At 48.2% G+C, this 25,977-nt stretch overlaps 1 protein-coding gene across 1 annotated transcript in view; it reads left to right on the plus strand.

Moving 5' to 3' along the window:
- The first annotated feature begins 2,533 nt into the window (after nucleotides 1–2,533).
- The window catches only part of COL5A1 (collagen type V alpha 1 chain), a 240,437-nt gene continuing 216,993 nt past the window's right edge, over nucleotides 2,534–25,977 (plus strand). The window contains exon 1 of the mRNA XM_058159325.1: nucleotides 2,534–3,027. Coding sequence (XP_058015308.1) covers nucleotides 2,931–3,027 — 97 coding nt within the window. The 5' untranslated portion in view covers nucleotides 2,534–2,930. The remainder of the gene's footprint in view (nucleotides 3,028–25,977) is intronic.

Below are 25,977 nucleotides of genomic sequence, written 5' to 3' on the forward strand. Positions count from 1 at the left end.
TCCTCCACCTGGCCTGCCTCTGGCTCCTGGAGCTGAGCCAGGAAAGCTGGTGCTCCAGAGGTAAGTCCTGATGGCCCTTCCCCCTCACTTTCTGGCAGGGGGCCCGGCTCGGGGGGGAGGCACAGACACAACAAATAGAGTCCTTCAAGTTTTGGGGTTCTATAATCTCCCAGGACTAGAAATGGACACCTAACATTAGAACCATCATTAAAACGACACAACAAGGAAGTTCAGACGGCCCCAGGAGCTGTTTACACAGCTCTACAGAGGAATTGTTGAGTCTCACTTGTATTTCTATAACTGTTTGGTTTGGTAAAGCAACCAAACAGGACAGGTATAGACTCCAAAGGATAATTAGAACTGCAAAAAAAAAAAATTGCAACCAGCCTGCCTTCCATTGAGGACCTCAATCAAATCAAATCAAATCAACCTGTATACTGTACAAGTCAAAAAGAGGGCTGAGAAAATATCTGCAAACCCCTGACATCCTGGACATAAACTATTTCAGCTCCTCCCTTCGGGACAGTGCTATTGACCAGGGCACTGCATCCCAAAACAACTCTATACAGGGACAGTTTTTTCTCTCATATCATCATCTGAACAGCTAATTCTCATACTACATACAGTGTCTTATGTCTAAGTATATTTACCCATGTTGTATGGCTGTAACTTTATGGTTGTGTCCTCAATTTCCCGTTTACACACACCCATTGTGGCTGGTTGCCCTGCGGTGACTACTTCCCATTAAGTTTAGCAGCACTCAACTGGGTGAAACCAGGCACACTGGCAGGTTTAATAGCAGTAACTCTGAGAGGGATCTTGGAGTCTTAGTGGACAACCAATTAAATAGGAACCAACAGTTTGCATCGGCAGCCAAAAAAGCCAATGCAATCCTAAATTGCAATTTAGGAAATTAGGAACAGAAGTTGCCCTCAGAAGTTGTGGGAGCTTCATCACTGGAGGCTTTCAAGAAGAGACTGGATTGCCATCTATCAAAAATGGTGTAGGGTCTGCTTGGGCAGGGGGTTGGACTAGACTCTGAGAGGATTTATATTCCTTGCCGACAGCTGGTCATTTGCATCCTTCCACTGAGAAACTCCCCTGGGGATTTGGGAACACTGGTCTGGGCCCATAGGCGGCCTGGTTGGCCAGTTGGGGATCTGGAGGCTGGGGCATGAGGCAGGATGGGGGGTATGTCTCTCTCCCCTCATCCTCTGCCCCACTGCCTATCCGCAGAGTCAGGTGTGGACAGAGGGGTCTTCCCAGCTACCTCCCTCTGGGGCTAAAAGGGGAGGCTGGCCAGGGAACTCCTTTCTGACTCCAAGCCCAGAGGACGGGGAGGTAGCCTTTGCTGTGGTCTGCCCAGGAGGGGACAGGCAGGCATCTCCCCAAATTATGAGAGGACATTTCATATGCCACGGGGAGTGGGGGGGAGAGCCATGGCCAGCACTTAACTAGTATAATAAACTAGCTCTGAATAAAACAGGCACTTGAAGGAGCCCTAAATTTTGAGCCATTACTATTTGTCTATTTCTATATCTGTTATCACTTGCTTTGCAATGAAAACAGAACAACAGAGTTGGAAGGTACCTTTGGGCCTCGAAAAGCTGCTCCCGAGGCAAAAAAGATGCTGAGACTCTAGAAAGAGTGCAGAGAAGAGCAACCAGGATGATGAGGGGACTGGAGGCTCAAACATGCAATGAACGGTTGCAGAAACTGGGCCTGGCTAGTCTAGTGAAGAGAAGGACCAGGGGAGACATGACAGCAGTCTTCCAATATTGAAGGGGTCAAGCTATTTTCCAAGGCACCCGAAGGCCAGACAAGGAAGAATGGATGGAAACTGAACAAGGAGAGACCTGGAAACAAGGAGGAATTTCCTGACAATGAGAACAGAAGTTGCCTTCGGAATCTGTGGGAGCTTCATCCCTGGAGGCTTTCAAGAAGAGACTGGATTGCCATCTGACAGAAATGATGTAGGGTCTCCTGCTTGGTGGGGGGAGGGGCTGGACTAGATGACCTACCAGGTCCCTTCCAACTCTGTTAATCTGTTAAAGATGCCTGGGAAGGACCGGGACGACAGAGCCTCCAGACGAGTACAGGGCTTGTGGCTGAGGGAGGCTTCGGCGCCCGTAACCGAAGTCGGCGGGGCCGGGAGGAAAGTGGCGCGGGGCCGCCCGGAGCCCGCCTGCCAAGACCCCAAGCGAAGCCCGGCTCGAGCGGCGTCCGGCCCATCCGCATCCCGCCGCCGACTCCGTGGGCCAGTCCGGGCATCGGGGGCGCTCGGACCCGGCGCTGGGCTGGGCTGGGGCGGCGCGCGGGCCTGTTGGGGGCGGCGCGCGGGAGGGATGGGGAGCGGGGGGGGGGGAGCGCCGGCCGCCCCTGCCACACAGGCAAAGCTTCGTGGCGCCCTCCGCCCCCGCCTTCGGAGCGGAGGCGGGGCCGGGGGCTTTCTTCGCCGCGATTGGCCACGGCCCCCCGGATTGGCAGCTCGGCCCCGTCGGCTTGACGCGGGGAAAGGGGAGAGGGCGAGCGGGGGGGGGACCCGAAAGTTTCGCGGGGCAGGAAAGCGGGGCGACCTCACTTTGCCGAGCGGCGCCCCGGAAGGAGGTCGGGCGGAGGGAGCCGGGAAGGAGGCGGGGAGGAGACGCCGTGAGGGGCAGCCGAGCGTCCGGACCTTCCCCGCGCAAGCCGAGCCCGCGAACCTCTCCAGCCGCGCGCCGGGCCAGCAGGCTGCGCAGGGAGAGCCGCCGCCGCCGCCGCCGCCCAGCCGATGGCCGCCTAGGAGGGTCCTGCCGGGGGCGGAGGGGAGGGGAGGGGAGGCGCCCGCTTCTTAGTCCGAAAGCCTCCCGCAGCGCCGGCCGGTGTCGGGAGAGCAGCCGCCCCGGAGCGCCGCCGTCCCGCTTTGCGCCTAGCCCGGACCAGCCGCCGACATGGACACGCACACCCGGTGGAAACGGCGGAGTTGGCTGAACCGGCCCGGGAGCCTGGCGCTGCTCCTGCTCGCCGCCCTCGCCCACAGCCGCGCAGGTAAGAGAGCGCCGGAGCATCCCTGCCGGGCTGGAGCCGGAGCCCGCGGCCCGAGCAAGCGGCGCAGTCGGGACCTTTGCTTTGGAGGGGGCAAAGCCGTGGAGAAGTCTTAGGCGACGGGAGACGGCTCTGTGTGTGTGTGTGTGTGTGTGTGTAGCGGTTATTGAAAAACGGAAAAGATTTTTCCTGCCCTGCAACAGTCCCTACTTTGGAATTGTTTCTTTGTGGCGGACAAAATCTGTGCCGGTTGCTGCAAACTTTTTCCTAGGGACAATCTGAAACTTTGCAAACGGGAAGGAACTTAGTCTGCGGACGCCCCCATGTGCTGCCTCTGCGCCTCGGTGGGACCCGGCGCTGCCCTTAACGTGCGAGTGGATGCGGCTCCGACGCCTGTAAGAAAAGGGTTTTTTTGCCAACAGGCCTTTGGAAGAAAAAGGCTCCCAATATTCATTTCATATCAGCCACCCAGGAGCGATGATAACTGGCATTCTTCTTTTCCAATGTTTGGGTGTGGATTTGAAGTCCTTTTTTTACATTGCAAAGCTATATTGTGATCTGAAAATGCTGAAATGTGCCACTGTTAACAGTGGTTTTTAAGATGCATGCTGTATTTCTATATTTCTGTAGCGAAATCAATCAAGCATGACACGGTGACAGGTTGTAGAATACCCAGGGACTTAACACAGAATCGGGAGAGAGAACCAACCTCAAAAAAAGATGGGAACAGAAGTAAACTGGGAAGATACAGCACCTTTGCTTGTTTATTCTGAGGCTGGCATTGGGGTTGTGATAGTTGGGTGAAAAGTTGGGGATTAAACTGAGTTATCTGCACTCTATGGGAAATAAAGGACTGATACCAAGGTTTCCCCCCCCCCAGCAAAACCTGACCCTCCAAATTTTTCTGAGCACGAAAGAGAATGACAGTAGCCCCTGGATGTTCAGTGCAGCAAGTTCGTATGTGCATCTCAGCTACCGTGGCACCAAAACTTTACCCAGCGTGCCAGAGAGAGATGCACAGGGCTCCATGCCAGTGGAATCCCTGTTATGGCTCACTCACAGGTTGGCGATGCCACTCAGCTTTGCAAGCAAAGGCAGCTGACCTCATAACTGGCATCTGTGTCCCAAGAGCTGACCAGTCGGGGTTGTTTGCTGCTGGCCGGCTCTGTCTTCGTGTTTTGAGTGAGAAGCTGCCCATAGTAAGCTCCGGGGAAGGGAGTGCAGCTTGGCAAACCTCGGGAAGCCAGAACTGCCTTGGCAGCCACAGTGGAAGCAGAGTTGCTCCAAGGCCGGCACAGATCTCGTGGGAACTGGGACCCACGAAGTGGCTTTGAAGGTCAGACTCCAGAAAGTTTTTGCAAGTGTAAATGCCCAACTCCCCAAAGGATCTCCAGAACTTTGCTATTAAGGGTAGCAGTTAATGCTTCTTTAATATATAGACAGTTTCATTTGAATCGGAGTTTTTTGTCCAAGTGTGTATTGTATAGATTCCATTAATTATTTAGAGTTGGTGGTAAAAGAAATGCTTGCCAAGAAAAGGACATTTTTCAAAGGAATTCAGTGGTTGTATGCTGTTCTTTAGGCCAAGGACTGTCAACTGCCAGCTTTCTGGAAGGCTAGGGACACAGTCACCATAACCTATGAACGCATCTCCGCCTCCCCCCCTCCCAGTGGCTGTAAACTTGGCTATTCTCTGCCTCTTCCGAGGGGGAGAAACTGATAAGAACCTCCAGGTGGGTTCAGGTGTGCAGCTGTTCAGGGAAATACGGAGGTGCCAGCTAGGATCAAGGCCAAGTACGGAGTATCTGAGCATGCCCGGTGTGTCCCCCTGCTGCACCATTTGGGGATCATGGGGTTACTGGTGGGAGCATTGGCACCCCTTCCTGCACTTGGTGGCACTGTGACTGGCCCCTTCCAAAGGAGGGAGGATTTGTGTGATTTCATTGGGGTTCAGGCAGTCTGAGCTCAGATATCATGCTTGCAGGAGCCTTTTTCAAAATTTGGGATCTCATCCCCTAGCAGTCCTTGCCTTAAATTTGGGAAGCCCTGTTTTGTGGGATTGATGAGATCTTGAATGCATTACCTTGCATGTCATGTGGGTTTGGCTAATGGAATTCCACCCTGATGAGGGATGAATGTATTAATAGGATAGATGAGAGCTGGAAGAGACCTTGGAGATCTTCTAGTCCAACCCCCTGCTCAAGCAGGAGACTTTGTACTGATTCAGATTTCATCAATCAGTCAGTATGATGAAGTGAGAAGGGGAGGCAATTGTGCCTTTTGCCCTGACAGAGGAGGCCCGAGTGGGCTCTTGGGCAACAGGCCACCTTCCGTCTTGCCCTGGAGATGAACCACAGCTGCCTCCTAACAAGAGCCATCAGGAGCTGTTTCATTTGCCAGGCCTTTTCCCATCTTTCCTCTGCGTTCAGGAGGTTATCGTTGGCTATGCCTGTGGCATTAGAATGAGACAGTAACAGATTCCATCCTGGATCGAAGTTGGGCAGGGATCCCAGCTTCCAGGGTTGATGGCCTGGGAAGGGATCAGGCGAGGATCTGGAAGGGATGGGCGGGAAGAACGCTTGGCTGTAGTCCATCTCTTTTTTTCAACGCTGGGTTTTCCTGCCATGACATTCTTGCCCCTCCTGGATCTGGAAAACCTTGGAGAAGGAATTCATTCTGGAGAGGTCGTCAGGATCCATTTTGCATTATACAATTCACACCAGAGATTTCAGAGAGCCAGAAGTTGTTTATTCTGGAGTTGGTGAGTGCTCTTTTGGAATGGAAGAACGGCCCCACCCGGCCCCAGAGTGCCTGGCTCAAGGCCGGCCAGCAAGTCTCCCAGATGCGCTGGGGTTGAGCCTGGGGGCTGCTTTGCTGCAAGAAGTCGCCCCCCCCTCTCAGTGCAGCAGCCTGGCTCCAGGCCTTTCCCTAATCAAGCAAAATGCGTGATGTAATAGCGCTGCGATGACTTTCCATATTTCCACCAGTGAAGTGGGGTTGCATCATGGGTCTTTATCTGCCAGATCTTGCTGGGGGGGAGTGGGGGTGGAGAAAAGAAGCAGTTGCAGGAGAAAAGCCCCTTGGCTTTGGAAGTCGGTCGTGCAGCACTCTTCCTCCCCTGGTTGATCATTGTTTCCCCACTCTGTGGCTTCATTGCTCCAAATCCTGGAATGTTGCAGTGATTCAGGCCTGAGGTTCAAGAGGCTGCTGGTCAGCTGGGGAGCCTTTCCACCTGGTGGTTCTTCTGCAGGGGAAGGAGCAGATCCTGCATTTGGAGGGACCCCCCTGAGCAGAGTTCCAGCCTTGGGCATTGCCCTGAGGAGAGCAGTGCAATAGCGTTTGATCCGAGGCAGATGGCGGGCATCGGAAATGGATTTAGTGGCATTCACGTAAGCTGCCTTTGCTACATTCAGGCCAGCTTGAAAATGAAGTGGAATGAAGAGAAACAAGGCTGGTTTTCTTCTTTGTGCTTCTGCTGCGTGCCAGAAATCCAGATGTGGGAGATGAAAGGCCGTGAGCAGGCGTGGATGTGACGTCATGCTCAGGAGGGGCGATGTTGGCAGGATGGTTGCCATTTTCCAAGGCCCCTTGGTTCCTTTTGCCTTGGGAGCATCGTACAAGAACAGTCAAGGGCACACCACTTCCATGGAAAGCAGCTGGAAAACAAAAGGTTTTCTAAGGTGGCTGCAGGAGGACGCGCAGACCAAGATTGGTTAAGTTAAGCTTGCCTTTTAGATAAAAATGTGTCTGTGGGTGTCAGAGGAACTTCTGCAGTCACACTGTCTCAAGGCTGTTGAAAGAGATACCTGGGAAATGGGGTTTGATGAATAAGTGCAGCAACAATTGGAGGGAAGGGACAACAATTGTCCTTCAGTCTGAATTTCATGGAGGTTCTCAATCATCCACAATCACAATCACTCCACGCACATGCGGAAATGTGTGACTAGTTTTTCTTTTTCTTTCTTGTTCTTTTCCTCCCTAATTACTTGCATAGGGATTATTCTTTATACTATTTATGTTGTCATGGATTGCACCAGTGAGGCTAAAACCAATTTAGTTGATGTACAATGACAATAAAGGCTATCCTATCCTATCCTATCCTATCCTATCCAGGTCATGGTTGTTCCAAAGGTGCTTTTTTTAAGGAAGCAACTGGACTTTCTGGTTTTTCTTTGAAGATGTTTCACTTCTCATCCAAGAAGCTTCTTCAGTTTCTTGGATGAGAAGAAGCTGAAGAAGCTTCTTGGATGAGAAGCGAAACGTCTTCAAAGAAAAACCAGAAAGTCCAGTTGACTCTTGAAAAAAAAGCACTTTTGGCACCCTTCAGTCTTCCAGAGCAGAGCTTTGCTGGCTGGGGAATTCTGGGAGTTGAAGTCCGCCAGGCTTAAGGTTGCCAAGGTTGGAGATCCCTGTTCCAGAGAAACCAGCTGGAGTCCTTAATTTAAAATACTGAGTCGGAACATGAAGTGTCAATTATAGCCTTGCCTGGAAGTGATGCGGTTAACTTTGAGAATACCACCGGTGATAGTATTACGGGGTCAGCAGGCAGAATTCCCAGCAGCCACTGCTTATTGTGCTTGTAATTGCCAACCTGAGAAGAGGACTGGCTGGCATAAAGGACGGAGCTTCTGGCTCTCCTCAAGTGACTCTTTATAAAGTCTGGATGATTTTACAGGAGCACAAACTCCTGGGTGGGTGAGGGGCTTCTATCAAATGTGGAAGACCAGGTGCATATGTGAAAGTTTGATTAATTGATTTATTGTTACTCATGCCTCTGCACATGAATCTTCTCAACTACTGGTCTTAGAGTTAGATAAGGGTCTATGGCACTAGTTCTCTTGTGGCTACTTAGGGATCCTAGGCCGGTCCCTCTTTTGACTCCACCCCAGGTTCTGCCATCCTTTCTCCTACAGCTTCTTAGGATGTGGATCTTGCCCTAACCCAAATGTAGACCTTAATCAGGAATGGCGTCTTAAATGCAGTCCAAAATACTTTTCTCTCCTGTGTTGTATTTGTAAAAAGAAGTAGCTGAACTTTCTGTGACATTTGCTTTCATGTAACAAGCCTGCTCACAGTTCCTTTCAGTGGGCATCCATGTACAGCTGCCAAGGCTGTTGGCAGCCTCCACCAACTTGGCCCTCTCCAGATAGGTTGGGAATCTGGCTTACTGGCTTTGCAATTGCAGCACCATCTTATCTGGAGGACATCAGACAGTGGAAGGGGCTTTGGGCTTGGCTTTCACTGGAGAACTCTTAGAAAAAGATGTTGAGACTCTAGAAAAGTAAAGAGAAGAGCAACCAGGATGATTAGAGGCTAAAACATACGATAAATGTTTGCAAGAACTGGGCCTGGCTAGTCTAGTGAAGAGGACCAGAGGAGACATGATAGCGGTCTTCCAATATTTGAGGGGCTGCCACAGAGAGGAGGGGGTCAAGCTATTCTCCAAGGCACCTGAAGACAAGGAACAATGGATGGAAACTGAACAAGGAGAGAGTCAACCTGGAAATAAGGAGAAACTTTCTGACAGTGAGAACAATCAACCCATGGAACAGAAGTTGCCTTCGGAAGTTGTGGGAACTTTCAAGAAGAGACAGAACTGCCATCTGTCAGAAATGGTGTAGAGGCTGTTTCTTGGGCAGGGGGTTGGACTAGACGACCTACAAGGTCCCTTCCAACTCTGTTAATCTGTTAGAATAACTGAGTCTTGGGACCTGGCAGAGAACTCCAATGAAGCTCCTGGGAAATTGATAACGTTCTGCGGAAAATTCAATCTTGCTTACAAAAACAGTGAAGATAGGACATTCTGAGAATGCCAAAGCTTCTGAAACGGTTCATTCTTTTTTCTTGATATTCAACAGAATAGTTTTTTCTGTCTTTATCTTTATGGAAAGGTTCATTGCTTTTGACTGTTCCACTTCCAAACTATGACATTTGGAACCAAGCATTCCTGGCTAATTAGAATCGCAAAGAGACTTCACTGCTTTTCTTGTCCCCCCCCCCCACTTCAGTTTCCCAATGTCTGATGGTTCTGCTGTTGGTGGAGCTTGTGATTCCTGAGAAGGAAAGTGACATCTGTCCATCACTCAGCTCCAAAGCCAAGAGGGAAGTGATTCCTAGATGCCCCAGCTAAGTGCTCGATGGGAGGGGCCAGCACTGAGGTTGCAGCCCTTCGCAACTGGGCCGCTGGGCCGACATTGTGAAAGATTGGTGACATGTTAGAGGTGCGGGCCCCTATTTTCTGTTTAACAGACAAGAAATATCTCGCAGAAAGTTTCATTTCGCCAGCTGTGGCAATCTGAATTCCTCCCCATGTGCAATTTAGCTATTTTAGCAGGCTTGGTGGGGTTTTAGATTAGATTACATTAACAGAGTTGGAAGAGACCCAGTAGGTCATCTAGTCCAACCCCCCATGCAAGCAGGAGACCCTACACCATTTCTGACAAATGGCAGTCCAGTCTCTTCTTGAAAGCTTCCAGGGATGAAGCTCCCACAACTTCTGAAGGCAACTTCTGTTCCATGGGTTGATTGCTCTCACTGTCAGGAAATTTCTCCTTATTTCCAGGTTGAATCTCTCCTTGTTCAGTTTCCATCCATTGTTTCTTGTCTGGCCTTCGGGTGCCTTGGAAAACAGCTTGAGCCCCTCCTCTCTGTAGCAGCCCTTCGAATACTGCTATCCTGTCTCCTCTGGTCCTTCTCTTCACTAGACTAGCCACGCCCAGTTCCTGCAACCGTTCATCGTATGTTTTAGCCTCCAGTCCCCTAATCATCTTGGTTGCTCTTCTCTGCACTCTTTCTGGAGTCTCAACATCTTTTTTATAGGGTGATGACCAAAACTGGATGCAGTAGAGTCATATTAGTATCTCACTTGATCTTGATTGTATCCCTCTGTTAATGCAATTTAGGCTTTTTTGGCTGTTGCTGCACACTGCTGGCTCACATTTAACTGATTGTCCACTGGGACTCCAAGATCCCTCTCACGGTTACTGATATTAAGCCTGGTTTCACCCGGACTGTATGTGTGTTTTTGGTTTTTCTTGCCTAAATGTAAGTCTTTACTTTTCTCTATGTTGAATTTCATTTTGTTAGAACGTATCTTTTCTTTTATGTACACTGAGAGCATATGCACCAAGACAAATTCCTTGTGTGTCCAATCACACTTGGCCAATAAAATTCTATATTCTATATTCATTATAATAGATAGGGTCCAGTGTTCAATCTAACAAAATGAAATTCAATGTAAAGTCAAGTCTTACACTTAGGCAAGAAAAACCAAAAGGACAAATATAGACTCGGTGAACCCAGGCTTAATAGCAGTAACTGTGAGAGGATCTTGGAGTTGCATGGCTGTCTTATGAATCCAGTCCTTACGATAAAGAGGATGAGACCAGCTTCCTAATCTGACACCTGTAAAGGGACCGGAAGGAGGAAGTAATGGTTGCATACCAGAAGCCCCGTCTCCTGAACCTTCTCAGCAAGGGATCACCAATCTGACTTCAGGTTCTTGACCAGGCATTGCTCAGCCAGAGTCCCCCTCCCCGCTTAACAGAGGGTCAATGTCTCAAGTTGTGGCCAAGTCTGAGAGTCTCCGGGCCTTTCGGTATATATACTTTCTGCCCCTTCTTAGTTTAAGTAGGTGGCAAAAGCCCATCCTGAGTCTGAACCTCAGCCTGAACCCAGGTCCCAAGTATTCAAATTTGTTAAATACGCAAATAAGACAATATGGATTGCATATATTTATTTGTATATTCTCCCTTTGTTGCTGACCAATTCCAGCCACTCTGGGTGGCTCACAATATACAAATACAAATAAATAAACAGAATTATAGGGAGGGAAAATAGCACTTGCCCTGCCAAGCAGAAGATATGAAGAATCTAGGAATATCCAAGTATAAGAGAGCGAGAACATCTCTGAATGCCAGATGCTGGGATTCTGACCATGAGAACAATCAACCCATGGAACAGAAGTTGCCTTCGGAAGTTGTGGGAGCTTCATCACTGGAAGCTTTCAAGAAGAGATTGGACTGCCATCTGTCAGAAATGGCGTAGGGTCTCTGCTTGGGGTGGGGTTGGACTAGATGACCTACAAGGTCCCTCCAACTCTGTTAATCTCTGTATCAGGAATATATATGGTGTTTCACAAGAGCTGCCTTCTGGCAACCAGATGTTCACAAGACCAGCCTTTCATAGCCTAAGCCCCTTCAGTTGCTTCAGATTCTACCTCCCATCGTCCTTTATCTAGGGTGGTTGCAGTTGATAGGTGTTGACATCAGTCCCCAGGCGGAGAGAGCATGGTTGGGAAACCTTTTAGCATTCTGACCCAGCTGGGCAATTCTTGTATGCAGATTTACTTGACTCTAATTTTATTGAGAGGGAGGCAGGTTGATGGTGGAAAGGATATACGTCTCTTGATGTTACCTCTGAAATCTTCAAGACTGTTCAGGCTGATATATGCCAGGCCAGAAATATAACTTCATTATTTTTGTGTCTTTGAGACCACTTGGGAAGAATAGCATCCATTTTAAATATACAGGTAGTCCTCGACTTATGACCAAAATGGAGCCCAATCTGTTGCTGAGTGAGACAGTTGTTAACTGAACTTTGCTCCATTTTATGACCTTTCTTGCCACAGTTGTTAAGTGAATCACTGCAGTTGTTAAGTTAGCAACACAGAACTTGGCTTCCCCATTGACTTGGCTTATCAGAAGGTCTGAAAAGGGATCGCATGACCCCAGGATACTGCGACCGTCATAGAGACGAGTCAGTTGTCAAGTGCCTGAATTTTGATCGTGTGACTATGGGGATGCTACAACGGTTATAAGTGTAAAAAACGGCCATAAGTCACTTCTGTATCTTCGAACAGTCACTAAATGAACTGTTGTAAGTCAAGGAATACCTGTACAGGATAGCCAGCATGAAACCCTAAGAGGTTGAACAGATTTAACAGATTAACAGAGTTGGAAGGGACCCATCCAAACAGGAGAGTTTACACCAGTGATGGCCTTGTGTGCCAAAAGTGGGGGGAGCACAGGGGGGGTGTCACACATGCGTGTGTCCACACCCATAATTCAATGTGCCACACGCATGCACGCACGACCCCCCCAAGCTTCCCCCCCCCCGGGCTTTTGGCACGTGATGGCCCTTCGAAAAGGCCTCCCCCTCCCCCCCCGGAGGCCAGAAATGGCCCATTTCCTGACTTCTGTTGGGACTGGAAGGCCCATTTTCCACCCTCACCAGGCTCCAGAGGCTTTCTGAGACTGGGGAGGGTGAAAATGGCTTTCCCCATTCCCCCGGAGGCTGGAAACAGCCCGTTTCCCGACTTCTGGAGGGCCCGGAAGGCCCCAAAATCATCTGGCCGGTGTGCGCATGCATGCTGGAGCTGAGCTAGGGCAACGCTCACATGCCCACAGATATGGCTCCACATGCCTACACCATTTCTGACAGATGGCAGCCCAGTCTCTTCTTGAAAGCCACCAGTGATGAAACCCCCAATACTTCTGAAGGCAATTTCTGTTCCACAGTTGATGGTTCTCACTGTCAGGAAATTTCTCCTTGTTTCTAGGTTGAATCTTTCCTTGTTCAGTTTCCAACCATTATTCTTTGTCTGGCCTTCAGGTGCTTTGGAAACTAGCTTGAGCCCCTCCTCTCTGTGGCAGCCCCTCGGATACTGGAAGACTGCTATCCGGTCTCCCCTGGTCCTTCTCTTCACTAGACTAACCAAGCCTGCAACCGTTCCTTGCATGTTTTAGCCTCCAGTCCCCTAATCATCCTGGTTGCTCTTCTCTGCACTCTTTCTGGAGTCTCAATAAAATAGGCACATTGGAGTGATTTGGAAGCTGCTTGGCAGAATCCTGCTGGTTTGTTACAATCTGACTGTATGAAAGGGAGGCCTTCTCCAGACCAAACGGGACAGAGTGGAGAAGCCTTCTGCAGGTGTCATTCAGTGAGTGGAAATTGGTCTGTCTGAGTTCCTTCCCCAGAAATCAGAAGAGCCATGGGCAGTGTGGTTGTGTGTGTGTGTGTGTTGATGTTAGGAGAGCAGCCCTGTAAGATGCTGCTCCGTGGTGTGTCTGAACACCCCAACCCCAGCCACAAGGGCAGGAGGAAATGCAGTGGAGCAATCAGTGAGTTCATTTCTGGCACTGCTGACTTCAAAAGCCCAGAGTGATGGCTGGTGATTCTTGCAGGCTGTGCGTAATCAAAGGGGCTGTTTTGGGAGGCGGCGCCTGCTCTGATGGAATGAATCCGGTCCAGATGCTTTCTATTTGGCTTGCCCTGTGCTGGAGGTGTGGACGATGGGTGCTTCTGCTGGGCCTCTGAAATCGGCTGATCAGCCACATCTCAAGGTGCCACTGCTCTTGAGGTTCAACACAATTGCAGAAATGGAAGCTTTCTTTTAGAATCAGATTAACAGAGTTGGAAGGGACCTTGTAGGTCATCTAGTCCAAACCCCTCCCCCCCCAAGCAGGAGACCCTACACCATTTCTGACAGATGGCAAACTTCACTTCACATGCTAAAAAAGCCTCTCCTTTTTTTGGTATAGGAAGTGATCAGGAGTCAGAGAATGGAAATCCGCACTTAAACAAAATTCCCCAAATCTCCTCCTCCCAAATCACTTCAGTTCTTGACTTTGACCAAAGGACAGCAGCACCTGAGAACGGACTTCCCCAGGGAAGGTTCCCCCTGACCTGGAAACGTCTCTGGGGTTACAAGCGCGCCGAACCGTTAGGTTGTGGTTGTAGCCAGATGCACAAGAGGGGGTTAGATTTCTGGGTTCCTTTTGGGGGTTGTCCTGGTCGGTTTGAGGAGCTCAGCAGTTGCCCAGTTGGATGACTGCCATAGAAACAAGAGTTGCTTGGGAGGGTATGAACCCTGAATGTCTGTGCTCCAATCAGGGTGTGGGTTCCTACAATGCCATGGTTATTTATTTATTTATTTATTTATGAGATTCGGGTTTTTTTATACCTAAAAATAACTCAACATGCATAGTATTCCTCCCTCTTTCTATTTCTCTGCAAGAACCCTGTGAGGTAGGCTGGGCTGAAGGAAGAACTGGCCCAAAGTCACCCAACCGGCTTTCATCTGTAAGGTGAATTCAGAACTTCCTGCTTTCCCTCCTGGTGCCTTTACTACTGAACCAAATTGATGCTCTTTGTATTTTGCTGCATTTTTCATTTCTTCCTTAACTAATATACTAGTGTCCTCATGTGCATTTATGGTGATCTCATAACTGAGGCATTCTTTAATAAGGATGGGGAAATCTGTACTACTTGGCAACTTTAATTTATTGCTTTTGTTACTGGCTCAAATTCAATTTTTGGAATTGAGGTTTTTAATAGTTTACACTGAAAATTACATTCATTTTGGTGCATTTAACCTTTAGATGCATTTTTTTCAACAATTTTGTCTACTGTGTATAACTTTTACAAATATTTTCTCATAATGTACTTTATTCTGCACGTTTGTTCAGAATATATGTATTTTTTGGGTGGATTGTTCCTGAATACGCATTACAAAGGCACATAACAAATTTTGGACAACTTCACATTTTGATGAGAATTAAGTTTTGGTTTGTGTGCTAGGTTTTTTTTTTAAATGTAAAATTAAATGCTTACTTTTAGTCTCCCATCGTTAATTTGCAGTGAGGTTGAATATGTTTTGTAGTCATAGTCCATCAAAAACAGCCATCACATCCTGAACAAAGCCATATTTGACAATCAGGCTGGGCTTCTAAATAAATTTAGGCTTAATTTCTGAGCTAAACTACCTGTATCTGTTTGCTGGGCCAAGGCCTGGTTGCTGGGAATCAAGCCTGGTGCAGAAGTAAGACCATGAATGGACAAAATGGGCCATCTTTGGATTTTGCTGGCCATCCCTCCTAGTAGTTGAGAATGGCTCAGAACTCATCCTCTGTTCTCATCCATATAGAACACACACTTTTGGGAGACAGAGTTAACTCGACGACCTCCAGCCTTTTCAATGCCATTTCTTGGGAATGTTGTGACAGCTTAGCAGATTTCCCGGCAGGGCCAGGGCAGCTTTCTTGGTAGGCTGCCTGGTTTTGCACTCTGATGCTCGGTGCCCCTCTTGCCTGCACTTGAACCAAGCAGTTGAGTGGGGTTCTGGATTCAGTGGTTTTGTTGGTTCTCTTTTCTCCAGAGGTGACTTCTTCCATCCTCGCCCCGAGTGGTACTTGTTGCAAGCTTAGTCGATGGCCACTTCGTACCAATCACATAGGGTTGAAGTGGTGGTGGTGGGGGCTCTCGAGATGCAGGCGTTGTAAATGTCATTGTTCAGCCCATCCTTGAAACAGCTGATGAGGAAGTCTTCCAGCCAGTCGTTGAGCACAGAACTCTTCGGTGTACTCGGCTATCCCTCTGCGACCCTGGCGGATGGTCTTGATGCAATCCCTCTCTTTGCGGTCAGCCAGGGTCAAGGGCATTTTCATGGTGAAGTGTGACCATCCAGTGAGCGATGGCTCCTTCAAGCACCAGGATGATGCCCCTCACTGTGGCGCCTTCCGTAGATATTTTGAGCCCATACGTGTAGGTCAGGACATGAGCCAAGAAGAACTCCAGTTGCTGGGGGTCCCCATCAAATTTCACCCTGAGGGGTGGTGTCTTCTAACTCTTCACCTTCACCTGTGGCACCCTTTGACGCTGCTCCTGCACCTGCAGCCATGGCGGCAAGGGTTGCCGAAGCACCCGACGTGATGGCCACCGGGAAAGCCCTCCATTCTTTGTCTTCCACTCGAGGCCTCGAGGCCTCGCTTGTAGTGGTTCCTGAGGCTAGAAGATTTGGAAGGCATTCATCATGAACCTCATGGCTTGCTTCATCAGCTGGTCAGCTTTCCTCCTTGCCATTGTCAAACTATTCTAGCTTCGGTTGCCGCTCTCATCTCTGGGGTCCATGGATGCCACAGATGAGAGTTACTCCTTTGGCCCTTCCTTCCCAGACATCCTTCTTCCCGACGCCTATGGACCACCTGGTTCTTGATGAATCCCCTAGGCCCCAGCCTCCTCCGTCCACTCGGAGAGCTCCACCTGGTCCTGCTGCTTCCTAGGGTGTGCAGTGGGAAGACACTTGGATCCAACTGCTCAGGTCTGATCTGGACCTGGATGTTGATTGCCTGGTTCATGTGGGATCCCATCAGAACAGCAGGAGTTGCCTTCCAGCTCATCTTTTCAGAAGACATGGCCCTGCAGGTGCAGACCCCTGAAGGTAGCTCCCTCTCCCCTAGGGCACTTTCAGAATCAGTGGGTTTTCTTCGATTCCAGAGGTGGTTTGAGTTTGCCTTCCCTTCGTGCCCAGGGTTCTGCCTCTGACTTGCTGGCTGAATTCAGAGTCAAAGGCTGGGAAGAAAGAAGGGCTCAGGACTCACGGAGTGCAGGCCAAGAATGCAGCCATGGGGGGAAATCAGTAGGGATGGAGAGAAGAAAACAAGAAGCGAGGTTGTTCCTCCTTGAATTAGGTGCTGTGGAAAAGGAGATTCAGGTCACCACCATTTGATGTTAAGATTTCTTGAGTAGAACATAAATAGAATTGTGTTACATACTATGCAAATTCATTTGGTTCAGTGAGATTTCTTTCCCAATAAACCTGATTAGATCGTAGGAGGAAGAAACAATTTCACATAAACTTTCGGGGCAGTAAATCCTTTGGAACTCACAGGAGTTACAAAATAAATTATGTGAGAGCATGTACAGAAGGTTCTTTTTAAGGTTTCAACTGAAAATTGAAAAGAGGTGTAAGCAAAATTATTTCCATGGATTCTTTCCCAGGAGGAGCATGGCTAAGTTTTCTTTTATGAGGGAAATACTGTACCTAAGATGTTCCAGTTAGACTTGAGGATAAAAGCAGATGGTTTCAACATACAGAAAAAAGTTTCAAGAAAGAGTGTGTTATTCTCCAAAGTAAATAAATAAATAAATAAAATGACATTTTTGTGGCAAGACATAGAGCAACAAAATATAGCTTAATAATTGGAAACAGCTCTTCTTTGAATAAGTCAATAGCCAGTCTTCTCCAAACCTGTGCAGGAGCCGAGAGAGGAAGACAGATCCGAGATCAGGAGAAATACAGCTAATAAATTCTAAGGGTTCAAGTCTATCTGGTTTGGTTAAAAAGTGGCAATAATATCATCCTCTGGTTTTACTTACCTCCTGCTTTTCTCATGTATCATGTTCTAGTCAACAACAGCACAGCTGTTGATGGAGATTCTCAGTCATCCAGGTCATGTCCCAAAGGGGCTTTTTCAAAAGGCAAGTGGACTTTCTGGTTTTTCTTTGACGATGTTTCACTTCTCATCCAAGAAGCTTCTTCAGCTCTGAAGAATGGGCCCAAAATACCTTCAGCTTCTCTGAAGAAGCTGAAGAAGCTTCTTGGATGAGAAGTAAAATGCCCTCAAAGAAAAACCAGAAAGCCCAATTGCCTCTTGAAAAAACACATTTGGGAAAACAGCACAAATATTACTTTGGATTTTGTCCTTGGTCTAATTTTAGTATCCCTGATTATATCCAGATTCAGTTTGGATGTTTTCTGACGTGCCGGACCATGTTGAACCAAACCCTGCAATGTGGAAAGACTGGCTGGCCGTGGTTCCGAAGGCCTCCTGTTTCTGGTGGCCATTTTATTTGTCCTGATGGCCTCAAGCAGGTCATAGAATAACATGGTTGGAAGGGACCTTGGAGGTCTTCTAATTCAACTCCCTGCTCAAGCAACAGACCCTAATCCATTCCAGCTAAGTGACTGTCCAATCCTTTCTTGAAAACCTCCAGGTATGGAGCACTCACAACTTCTGGAGGCAAGTCATTAATTGTTTTCACCATCTCTCCTTAGTTCTAGGTTGGATCTCTCTGATATTTTTTGTTGTATTACTTCTTGTCCTGCCCTCAGGTACTTTGGAGAATAGATTGACCTTCTCTTCTCTGTGATAGCTCCTCAAGTACCGGGAGACAGTAGTCAGGTCCACTTTAATTCTTCTTTTCAATAGGGTAGACATACCTAACTCCCTCAACCATTCATCATATGGTTTAGCCTTTTATCTTCTTGGTTGCTCTTCTCTTCACACTTCTAAGATCTAAGCACTTTGTTTTGTCCTATGATGACCTGAAGTATATGCAGCATTCCAAGTGTGGCCTTACTAGGACAGTATAAACTGGTTTTATCACTTCTCGTGCTGCCTATTCTGTACCTGTGCATTTGGTTTTTCCTCCTTAGGTTCAGGATTTTACTTTTTTTACCACTGAATTGCAGCTTGTTGGATGGGGCCTAATGCTCAAGTCTGTCAAAGATCCTTCAAATCTTGAGTCTATTTCCAAAAATGTCAGCAATTCCAGCTCTCCACATACACACACACACACGGTGTCATCTACAAATTTGACAAGTTCCCCTTCTGTATCCTCATCTAAATCATTTATCAAGATATTGTACTGGGCCTAAAACAGAACCTTGGAGTTCCCCAATGCATGCTTCCCTCCATGTAGATGTGTTTCTACTGAGGATGACACTTTGAATGTCAGATAGTTATGAATCCATCCATTCATCTGGTGATGATGCTGTCTATCCCACATTTTTCAATCTTAACCAAGTAGTAGGTTGTGGTCTACTTTGTCAAGTGCCCTACTGAAGTCCAAGTATACTATGTTCATAGCATTTTGCTGGTCCACTAATTTAGTCACTTTCTCAAAGAAGGCAATAAGTTTTGTCTGGCATGATCTGTTTTTAACAAACCCATGCTGGCTTCTCATAATCATCTTGTTCATTTCTAGGTGCTCACAAATGCACTGCCTGATTATCTTCTTCAGGATTTTCCCAGTTATTGATCTCAAGCTGATTGGCCAATAATTTCCTAGACCCAAGGGGGAGGCTTAATTCGGTGGTATCAAAACACCGACCTCTTGGCGAACTTATGATTTGGATCCTCACTTCTTAGGATAGTTTTCCATGTAGTCTTCAAGAAATGTACCCAAGGCAAGTGGGCAGTGTAGTCTGGCTTTGGTGAAACAACCCTTGTGATCCGATGGCAGTTTTTTTTCCGATAAAGAAGAGAGCAAGAGAGGGACGTGGTCCCACGCTGAGCAGGAGAACTCTGAAGTAGGGAAAGGCGAAAGAGGAGCCAGTGCGAGTTTGTCACAAAGACCCTCAAATGGGGAGCAACCTGGCAGAAAAGCCTGCCGCTTATTTTTTGGCTGTAACATCCTCAGATCAAACCCCCCCTCCCAAGAGAGAGCCCCCCCACCCCCATTATCTACAGGACAGCAAGAAAGGCAGCTTTGCTTGGAGAATGGCTCTTTCCACCAAAAATGGGGAAGGGAAAAAGTCGATCCCGGAGAGGAGAGGCCAGCAGGACTTTTTTTGGTCAACAAGCGATGCAAAAACTATCCAAGAAATATCTTTAAAAATAAGGCATCTGTTAGATTTCTCTAAGCTGCAGGATTCTCAAATGTCACTGGAGCTGCGTTTGGGTTTTATGCAGAGCACATCTGGCAGTTGTTTGAGAAACACTGAGTCAGCAGAGAGCTCCGTGCTGGCACAGCTGCCCCCACAATTCTATTTGTTTTGACCATTAGCGGAGGCGAGATTGTAAGTGAAGCTTTCTGGTTTCCTCCTTATGGGTGTTGCTGGGGGTCTCCCAACACAGGGAGAGGCAGCTGGCTGGGAATTGAAAGGGGACTCGGGACCGACTTGGCTGCCTCAGCTGTAGAGAGAACCGGGCGTCTTCCAGGTGGTAGGGGGAGCTTTTGTGGGCCCAAAGGCCGTAGTTGTGGTCGCTTCTTCATTTTGTCCAGGGTGAAAAATAGCCATCCAGATCTAGTTGGGCTCCTCTAAAAGTTAGTCTTTCAGCTGGAAAAAGAAACAGGAGGGACACCTGTATCATGTTGGCTCTTCTTCCCCTCCATGACAAGGAAAAATATTTTGGGGCGATATCACAGTGCATCCCTGAGGCAGCCTCTTTCGTGCAGTCCTGGGCACTTTGAACCACTCTGAGATGGCAGCTCATCATCCCTGGAAGCTTTCAAGAAGAGGCTGGACTGCCATCTGTCAGAAATGGTGTAGGGTCTCCTGCTTGGGTGGGTGGAGGGGTTGGACTAGTTGACCTACAAGATCCCTCCCAACTCTGTTAATGTGAATGCATCACGCCCTCAGCCCACCCAGCAAATACACAGGCAAGGCTTCTTCTATCCCTGCTCTCCCCTTCCCTTCCCTTCTAAGCAGAGGAAAAAAACAGGCATTTTGGTTGATTAGGGGGAACAACACTGTGAACTGACAAAGGTTCTCCTCTGGGGGGAACAATCCACCAATGGAACAGAAGTTCCCTTCAGACGTTGTGGGTGCTCCATCACTAGAGGTTTTCAGGAAGCGACTGGACTGCCATCTGTCAGAAATGGTGACGGGTCGCCTGCTTTACTGAAGTCCACTATGTCCACTGCATTTCACTGATCCACTAATTCAGTCACTTCGTCAAAGAATGCCATAAAGGTTTCTTTGGCATAATCTGTTTTTAATAAACCTGTGTTGGGTTTATTCAAGCAATAGCTTTGTTTGCCTTTAAGTGTTTGAAGATTCATTGCTTGATTATCTTTTCCAGGATATTTCCAGGTATGATTGGTCTGTAGACCACCGTTTAAATATGAGCCAGCAATGTGCTGCAGTTGCCAAAAAAGCCAATGCAGTCATAGGCTGCATCAACAGAGGGTCACGTGAAGTATTAGTACCACTTTATAATGACTTGATAAGACCGCACATGGAATCCTGAGTCCAGTTTTGGTCACTATGCTACAAAGAAGATGTTTAGACTTTAGAAAAAGTGGAGAGAAGAGCAAAAAAGGTCATAGGGTACCAAAGGATAAGGTGTACAGTGAATAATTGCGGGAACTGTGTATGTCTAGTATATCAAAGAGAGAGGCTGGAATGACATGATAGCAGTATTCTGTCAGTTGAGGGGATGTTACAGAGAAGAAGAGGTTGAATTATTCATCATAGAATATCATCAGAGTTGAAGGGACCTTGGAGGTCATCTAGTTCAAGCCCCTGCTCTAGTAGGAGACCCTATATTATTTCAGACAAATGGCTGTCCAGTCTCTTCTTGAAAGCCTCCAATGATGGAGCACCCACAATTTTTGAAGTCATGCTGTTCCATTGGTTGATTGTTCTCACTGTTAGGAAATTTCTCCTTAGTTCTAGGTTGCTTCTCACGTTGGTTAGTTTCCATTCATTGCTTCTTGTCTTGCCTTCTGATGCTTTGGAAAATAAGTTGACCCCCCCCTCTGGAATTAAGGAGAAATTTCCTAACAGTGAGGACAATTAACCAGCGGAACTGCTTGCCTTCAGCAGTTGTGGGTGCTCCATCAGTGGAAGTTTTTAACAAGAGACTGGATAGCCACCTATCTGAAATGGTTTAGGGTCTCTTGCTTGAACAGGGTGCTGGATTAGAAGACCTCTGAGGTCCTTCTGAATTTGAATTTATCTTTTAGCCTCCAGTGCTCTTCTTTGCACTCTTTCCAGAGCCTCAGCAACTTTTTTTATATTGTGGTGACCAAATCATTTTCAAAACTTTGTTCAGAACTATTCCCCAAGCCTAGTGTGTCTGGAGGCCGTACGGGTCTGGATGGGGAGAAACAGGCTCAAGCTCAATCCCTCCAAGACAGAGTGGCTGTGGATGCCGGCATCCCGGTACAGTCAGCTAAATCCGCGGCTGACCATCGGTGGCGAGTCATTGGCCCCGATGGAGAGGGTGCGCAACTTAGGCGTCCTCCTGGATGAACGGCTGTCTCTAGAAGATCATTTGACGGCCGTCTCCAGGAGAGCGTTCTACCAGGTTCGCCTGGTGCGCCAGTTGCGCCCCTTTCTGGACCGGGAGGCCCTATGCACGGTCACTCACGCTCTTGTGACGTCTCGCCTGGATTACTGCAACACTCTCTACATGGGGCTTCCCTTGAAGGGCATCCGGAGGCTGCAGTTAGTCCAGAATGCGGCTGCGCGGGTGATAGAGGGAGCCCCTCGTGGCTCCCGCATAACACCCATCCTGCGCAGGCTGCACTGGCTACCTGTGGCCTTCGGGTGCGCTTCAAGGTTTTGGTGACCACCTTTAAAGCGCTCCATGGCATAGGGCCGGGTTATCTGGGACCGCCTACTGCGACCAGATACCTCTCACCGACCCGTGCGCTCTCACAGAGGGACTCCTCAGGGTGCCGTCAGCTAGGCAGTGTCGTTTGGCGATGCCCAGGGGAAGGGCCTTCTCTGTGGGGGCTCCCACCCTCTGGAACGAACTCCCCCCAGGACTCCGTCAACTTCCTGACCTTCGAACCTTCCGTCGCGAGCTCAAGACACATTTATTCATCTGTGCAGGACTGGCTTAGATTTTAAATTTAGAGGGGTTTTAAATTGATTTTAATATTTATATTTTATATTTATATTTCTATTTTTAATAATTCGGGCGCTAGAATAAGTTTTTTAAGGATTATTTTAATTTGTATATTGATGTTTTATATGCCTGTGAACCGCCCTGAGTCCTTTGGGAGATAGGGCGGTATATAAATTCGAATAATAATAATAATAATAATAATAATAATAAGTGCTTGTGTGTGAGTAGCACAAGATGCGGTGGGTGGAAGCTTCAGATAGAGACCTAATCTGGAAGTAAGGAGGACTTGCCTGAGGGCGAGAACAATTAACCAGTGGAATGGCTTGCGCCCCCAGAGTCGTGGATCCTCTATCACTGGAGAATGTCAGAAAGAGATTGGGCAGCCATTTGCTCTCCTGTCTTGGGCAGGAAGTTGGACTAGAAGACCTCTGTTTTTATGAGAATAGGAAGGAATTCAGAAGGGATGCAAACTCTGTAGCACATCTTTGTGGTTGTGAGTCTTTGGATGGAGCGGAATCGGTTTTTCCGTTTTAGTGAGGAACTGGTGACAGCAGTGGGATGGACACAGCCAGGTAGGTTGCATCTGCTTAATGTCAGTCAGCACATGAGTAAAACCGTCCGTTGCAAAGAGCCTGGGAAGGAGGGAAAACAAGAGGAAGGGCAGAAAGTCCAGCCTTGGCTTCCCATCTCCTGCTCTGTCTCCCCCAGGTTGAACAACAACCAGCTCACATGTAATTTTCCCCTGAGCCCCCAAGGAGCCAGGCCTTTTGTCATGGATGAACAGCTTACAATGCTCTGACATTGTCTTGGCTAACTAAGGGGCCAAGTTGCACAAACAGCTCCAGTTTTGGAATGTGGCTGAGTTGGAGTGGACTGCTTGCAAAAAGCCTTCTTGTGAATGCTTGGGGTGCACTTAGAAGCGACACCAAGTAGGGTCCATGAATTCTGCCAGGCTGCTCAGATTCACTATAGCCAGACCAGGGTTTGGATGCTGGACAGAGGTGGGCTTCACATTCTGCCACAACTGGTTCGCCCAGCACTGGAAATGTGAGTGTGCGCCCCAACCGCATATGTATGCAGCATCACCAAACACGGCAATTCGCTCGCATGCGCTATCCACACGTGTATAATGTCAAACAACACAGCAATTCGCTCATGCGTGCCATCTGCACATGTATGTGTGCGGCATCAAAAACACCGCAATATAGGACAGGATTGTGTCCGGGTCGCTACTACCGATTCGTTCTAACTGGTCCGAACCGGCTGAATCCCACCTCTGATGCTGGAGCACCCTGAGTGCCCACTGTGGGGAAGGGTAGCCTGCCTGCCTGCCTCAGGGGCACTTCCCTGGGCTTTCTCTTTGGAAGGAATGGGAAGCCCACAGAAGTCGTGTCGGGCTGTCTCCTACGGCCTCAGTAGAGGGACAACAGACCACAATTGTGGCTCTGCTGAGGAGAAGGCCGCCAGGGGCCCCAACCATCAAGGAAGCGACCAGGGCCAGAGGCAGCTTCCTGAAGAAGACCAGATGTGCCTCCTCTGGTTGGAGATCCAGGCAAGGATTAATTACATCCTAAGTTAAATCTCGCAGGTTTGTTGTTCTTGGATGCCTCACAAGCTCTGACTTTGATATAGCACACGTTAATAATTCAACCGAGATTGTTTATGAGTCAGTTTGTGTTTTTGGCACATTTGTGGTTGGCATTCACGCTCAGTCCACAGAACCATTTCCCATTAACTGTTTGGTTACTCTTGTTCCTGGCCTGGAAGTGCACCATGAGTCTTGTTGCAACAAGCAAGCAATTCTGGGTTTGCCGCTTGGCCTGCATTCCTTGAGACACCTGTAAGAAGAAGCAGCGGGATGGAGACGCTTGCTAGGAAGAAGACGTCTCGAGGAACAGGGTGGAAAAGGACAAATCAGATGCGGAAGGCCTTAACAATCGTTACTCAGGCCCTTTTCAATTGACCTGGGCTGCCCTGGCCACCCAGTGGCCTTCTGGTCCAGTTCAGGGTCCTGCCAAGCTCTTTGGGTCTCAAGGCCAAGATAACTGCGACTGCCTGTCCAGCCAGAACCTGTCCAGCCAATGCCTGCAGATGGAGGGGATGCTGCCAAATCTCGCCCCCCCTCCTCATGAGAGGCTAAAGGGTGAGAATCTGGAAGGGGGACTTTGGGGCTGCAGCTTGCATCCTGGGCTGACAATAGCAATAGCAATAGCCCTTAGATTTATATACCGCTTCACAGTACTTTGCAGCTCTCTCTAAGCGGTTTGCAGAGTCAGCCTCTTGCCCCAACAATCTGGGTCTTCATTTGACCCACCTCGGAAGGACGGAAGGCTGAGTCAACCTTGAGCCGGTGAGATTCGAACTGCCAAATTGCAGGTAGCCGGCAGTCAGCAGAAGGAGCCTGATAATGTTCTTTTCATTCTCCAAAATGGTGAAAGAGACCTTTGGCAGAGGTCACTGGTGGGAATTAATGGATGAGTGTGTAACTTTCTGGTAAGTTACTCCTTAAGTCCCCTGAATTTATTTATGAATTATGAATTATTTTTATAAATAACTCAAGGTGGTGAACATACCCAATACTCCTTCCTCCTATTTTTTTCCCACAACAATCCCGTGAGGTGGGTTGAGTGAGAGAAAGGGACTGGCATAAAGTCACTAGCCCACATTCATGCCCAAGGCAGGACTAGAACTCACTGTCTGCTGGTTTCCAGCCTCAGGCCTTAACCGCTAGAGACCAAACTGGCTCTCAAGATGTCATGCAAGTACAGTCAAATAAATAAATACATGCCCAAAGATGCTTGGATGTTACAGTTGGAGAGAAAAATGGAGGAGGCTGCCAAATTCAGATGGCACGAAGCAGGCAAATGAGGATTTACTCCACTCTGCCCAGGGTTGCGCCTTCTCGTCCCATCAAAGTTGTCTTGACACTTACCAAAGTCAACGACTTGTTTGTTTTGAGCATCTTAACCACAAACTCTTTTGCCAGTTTCCTTCCCTTCCGAATGCCTTGGCCTGTTTTAAGGCTGGATTTCTTTCCACAGAAAGTCCCTTCCAGCTCTGCTTTGATCGATTGATTGACTGGGTCTGAATAGGAAGAAGAGAGAAACTTTTAGGATATGTGCTAAACTGTGCCTGTCCAGGGCTTGGCTCGGTTGCTATCCTGGGTGTGTATCTAATTCTACTTTGATTGATGATTTCTGGTTTTTGTACCATTCCATTGTTGTTACTGAACTGCCCAGGGTTCTGTGGAATAGAGACAAGTTGGTCTTGCTTTAAACAAACTAACAATTAAACAATTAACGACCTCTCCATTTCTCTTTTTGGCTTCCCAGCTGCAAGCTATATTGTTCAGAAACGTTATGTAAAATCTTTCATCAGCAAAACTACCAACATTTATAACTTTTCCTTAATGAACATTCATAGGATTGGTTGGTTTTGCACTCAGCCGGTTCATGCCCTGATCATCTCACATGCAAATTCTCTGAATTGCTGGTTGCCAATAATTTTCTCCATCCACTGATCTGAGCCCAAAGCATGCTGTTCACATGTTTTGGTCCTCCCCCAACCCCCCCTCCCCTTCCTTCTCTCA

Source organism: Ahaetulla prasina, chromosome 16, assembly GCF_028640845.1.
Source record: "Ahaetulla prasina isolate Xishuangbanna chromosome 16, ASM2864084v1, whole genome shotgun sequence".
NCBI classification, from domain to species: domain Eukaryota; kingdom Metazoa; phylum Chordata; class Lepidosauria; order Squamata; family Colubridae; genus Ahaetulla; species Ahaetulla prasina.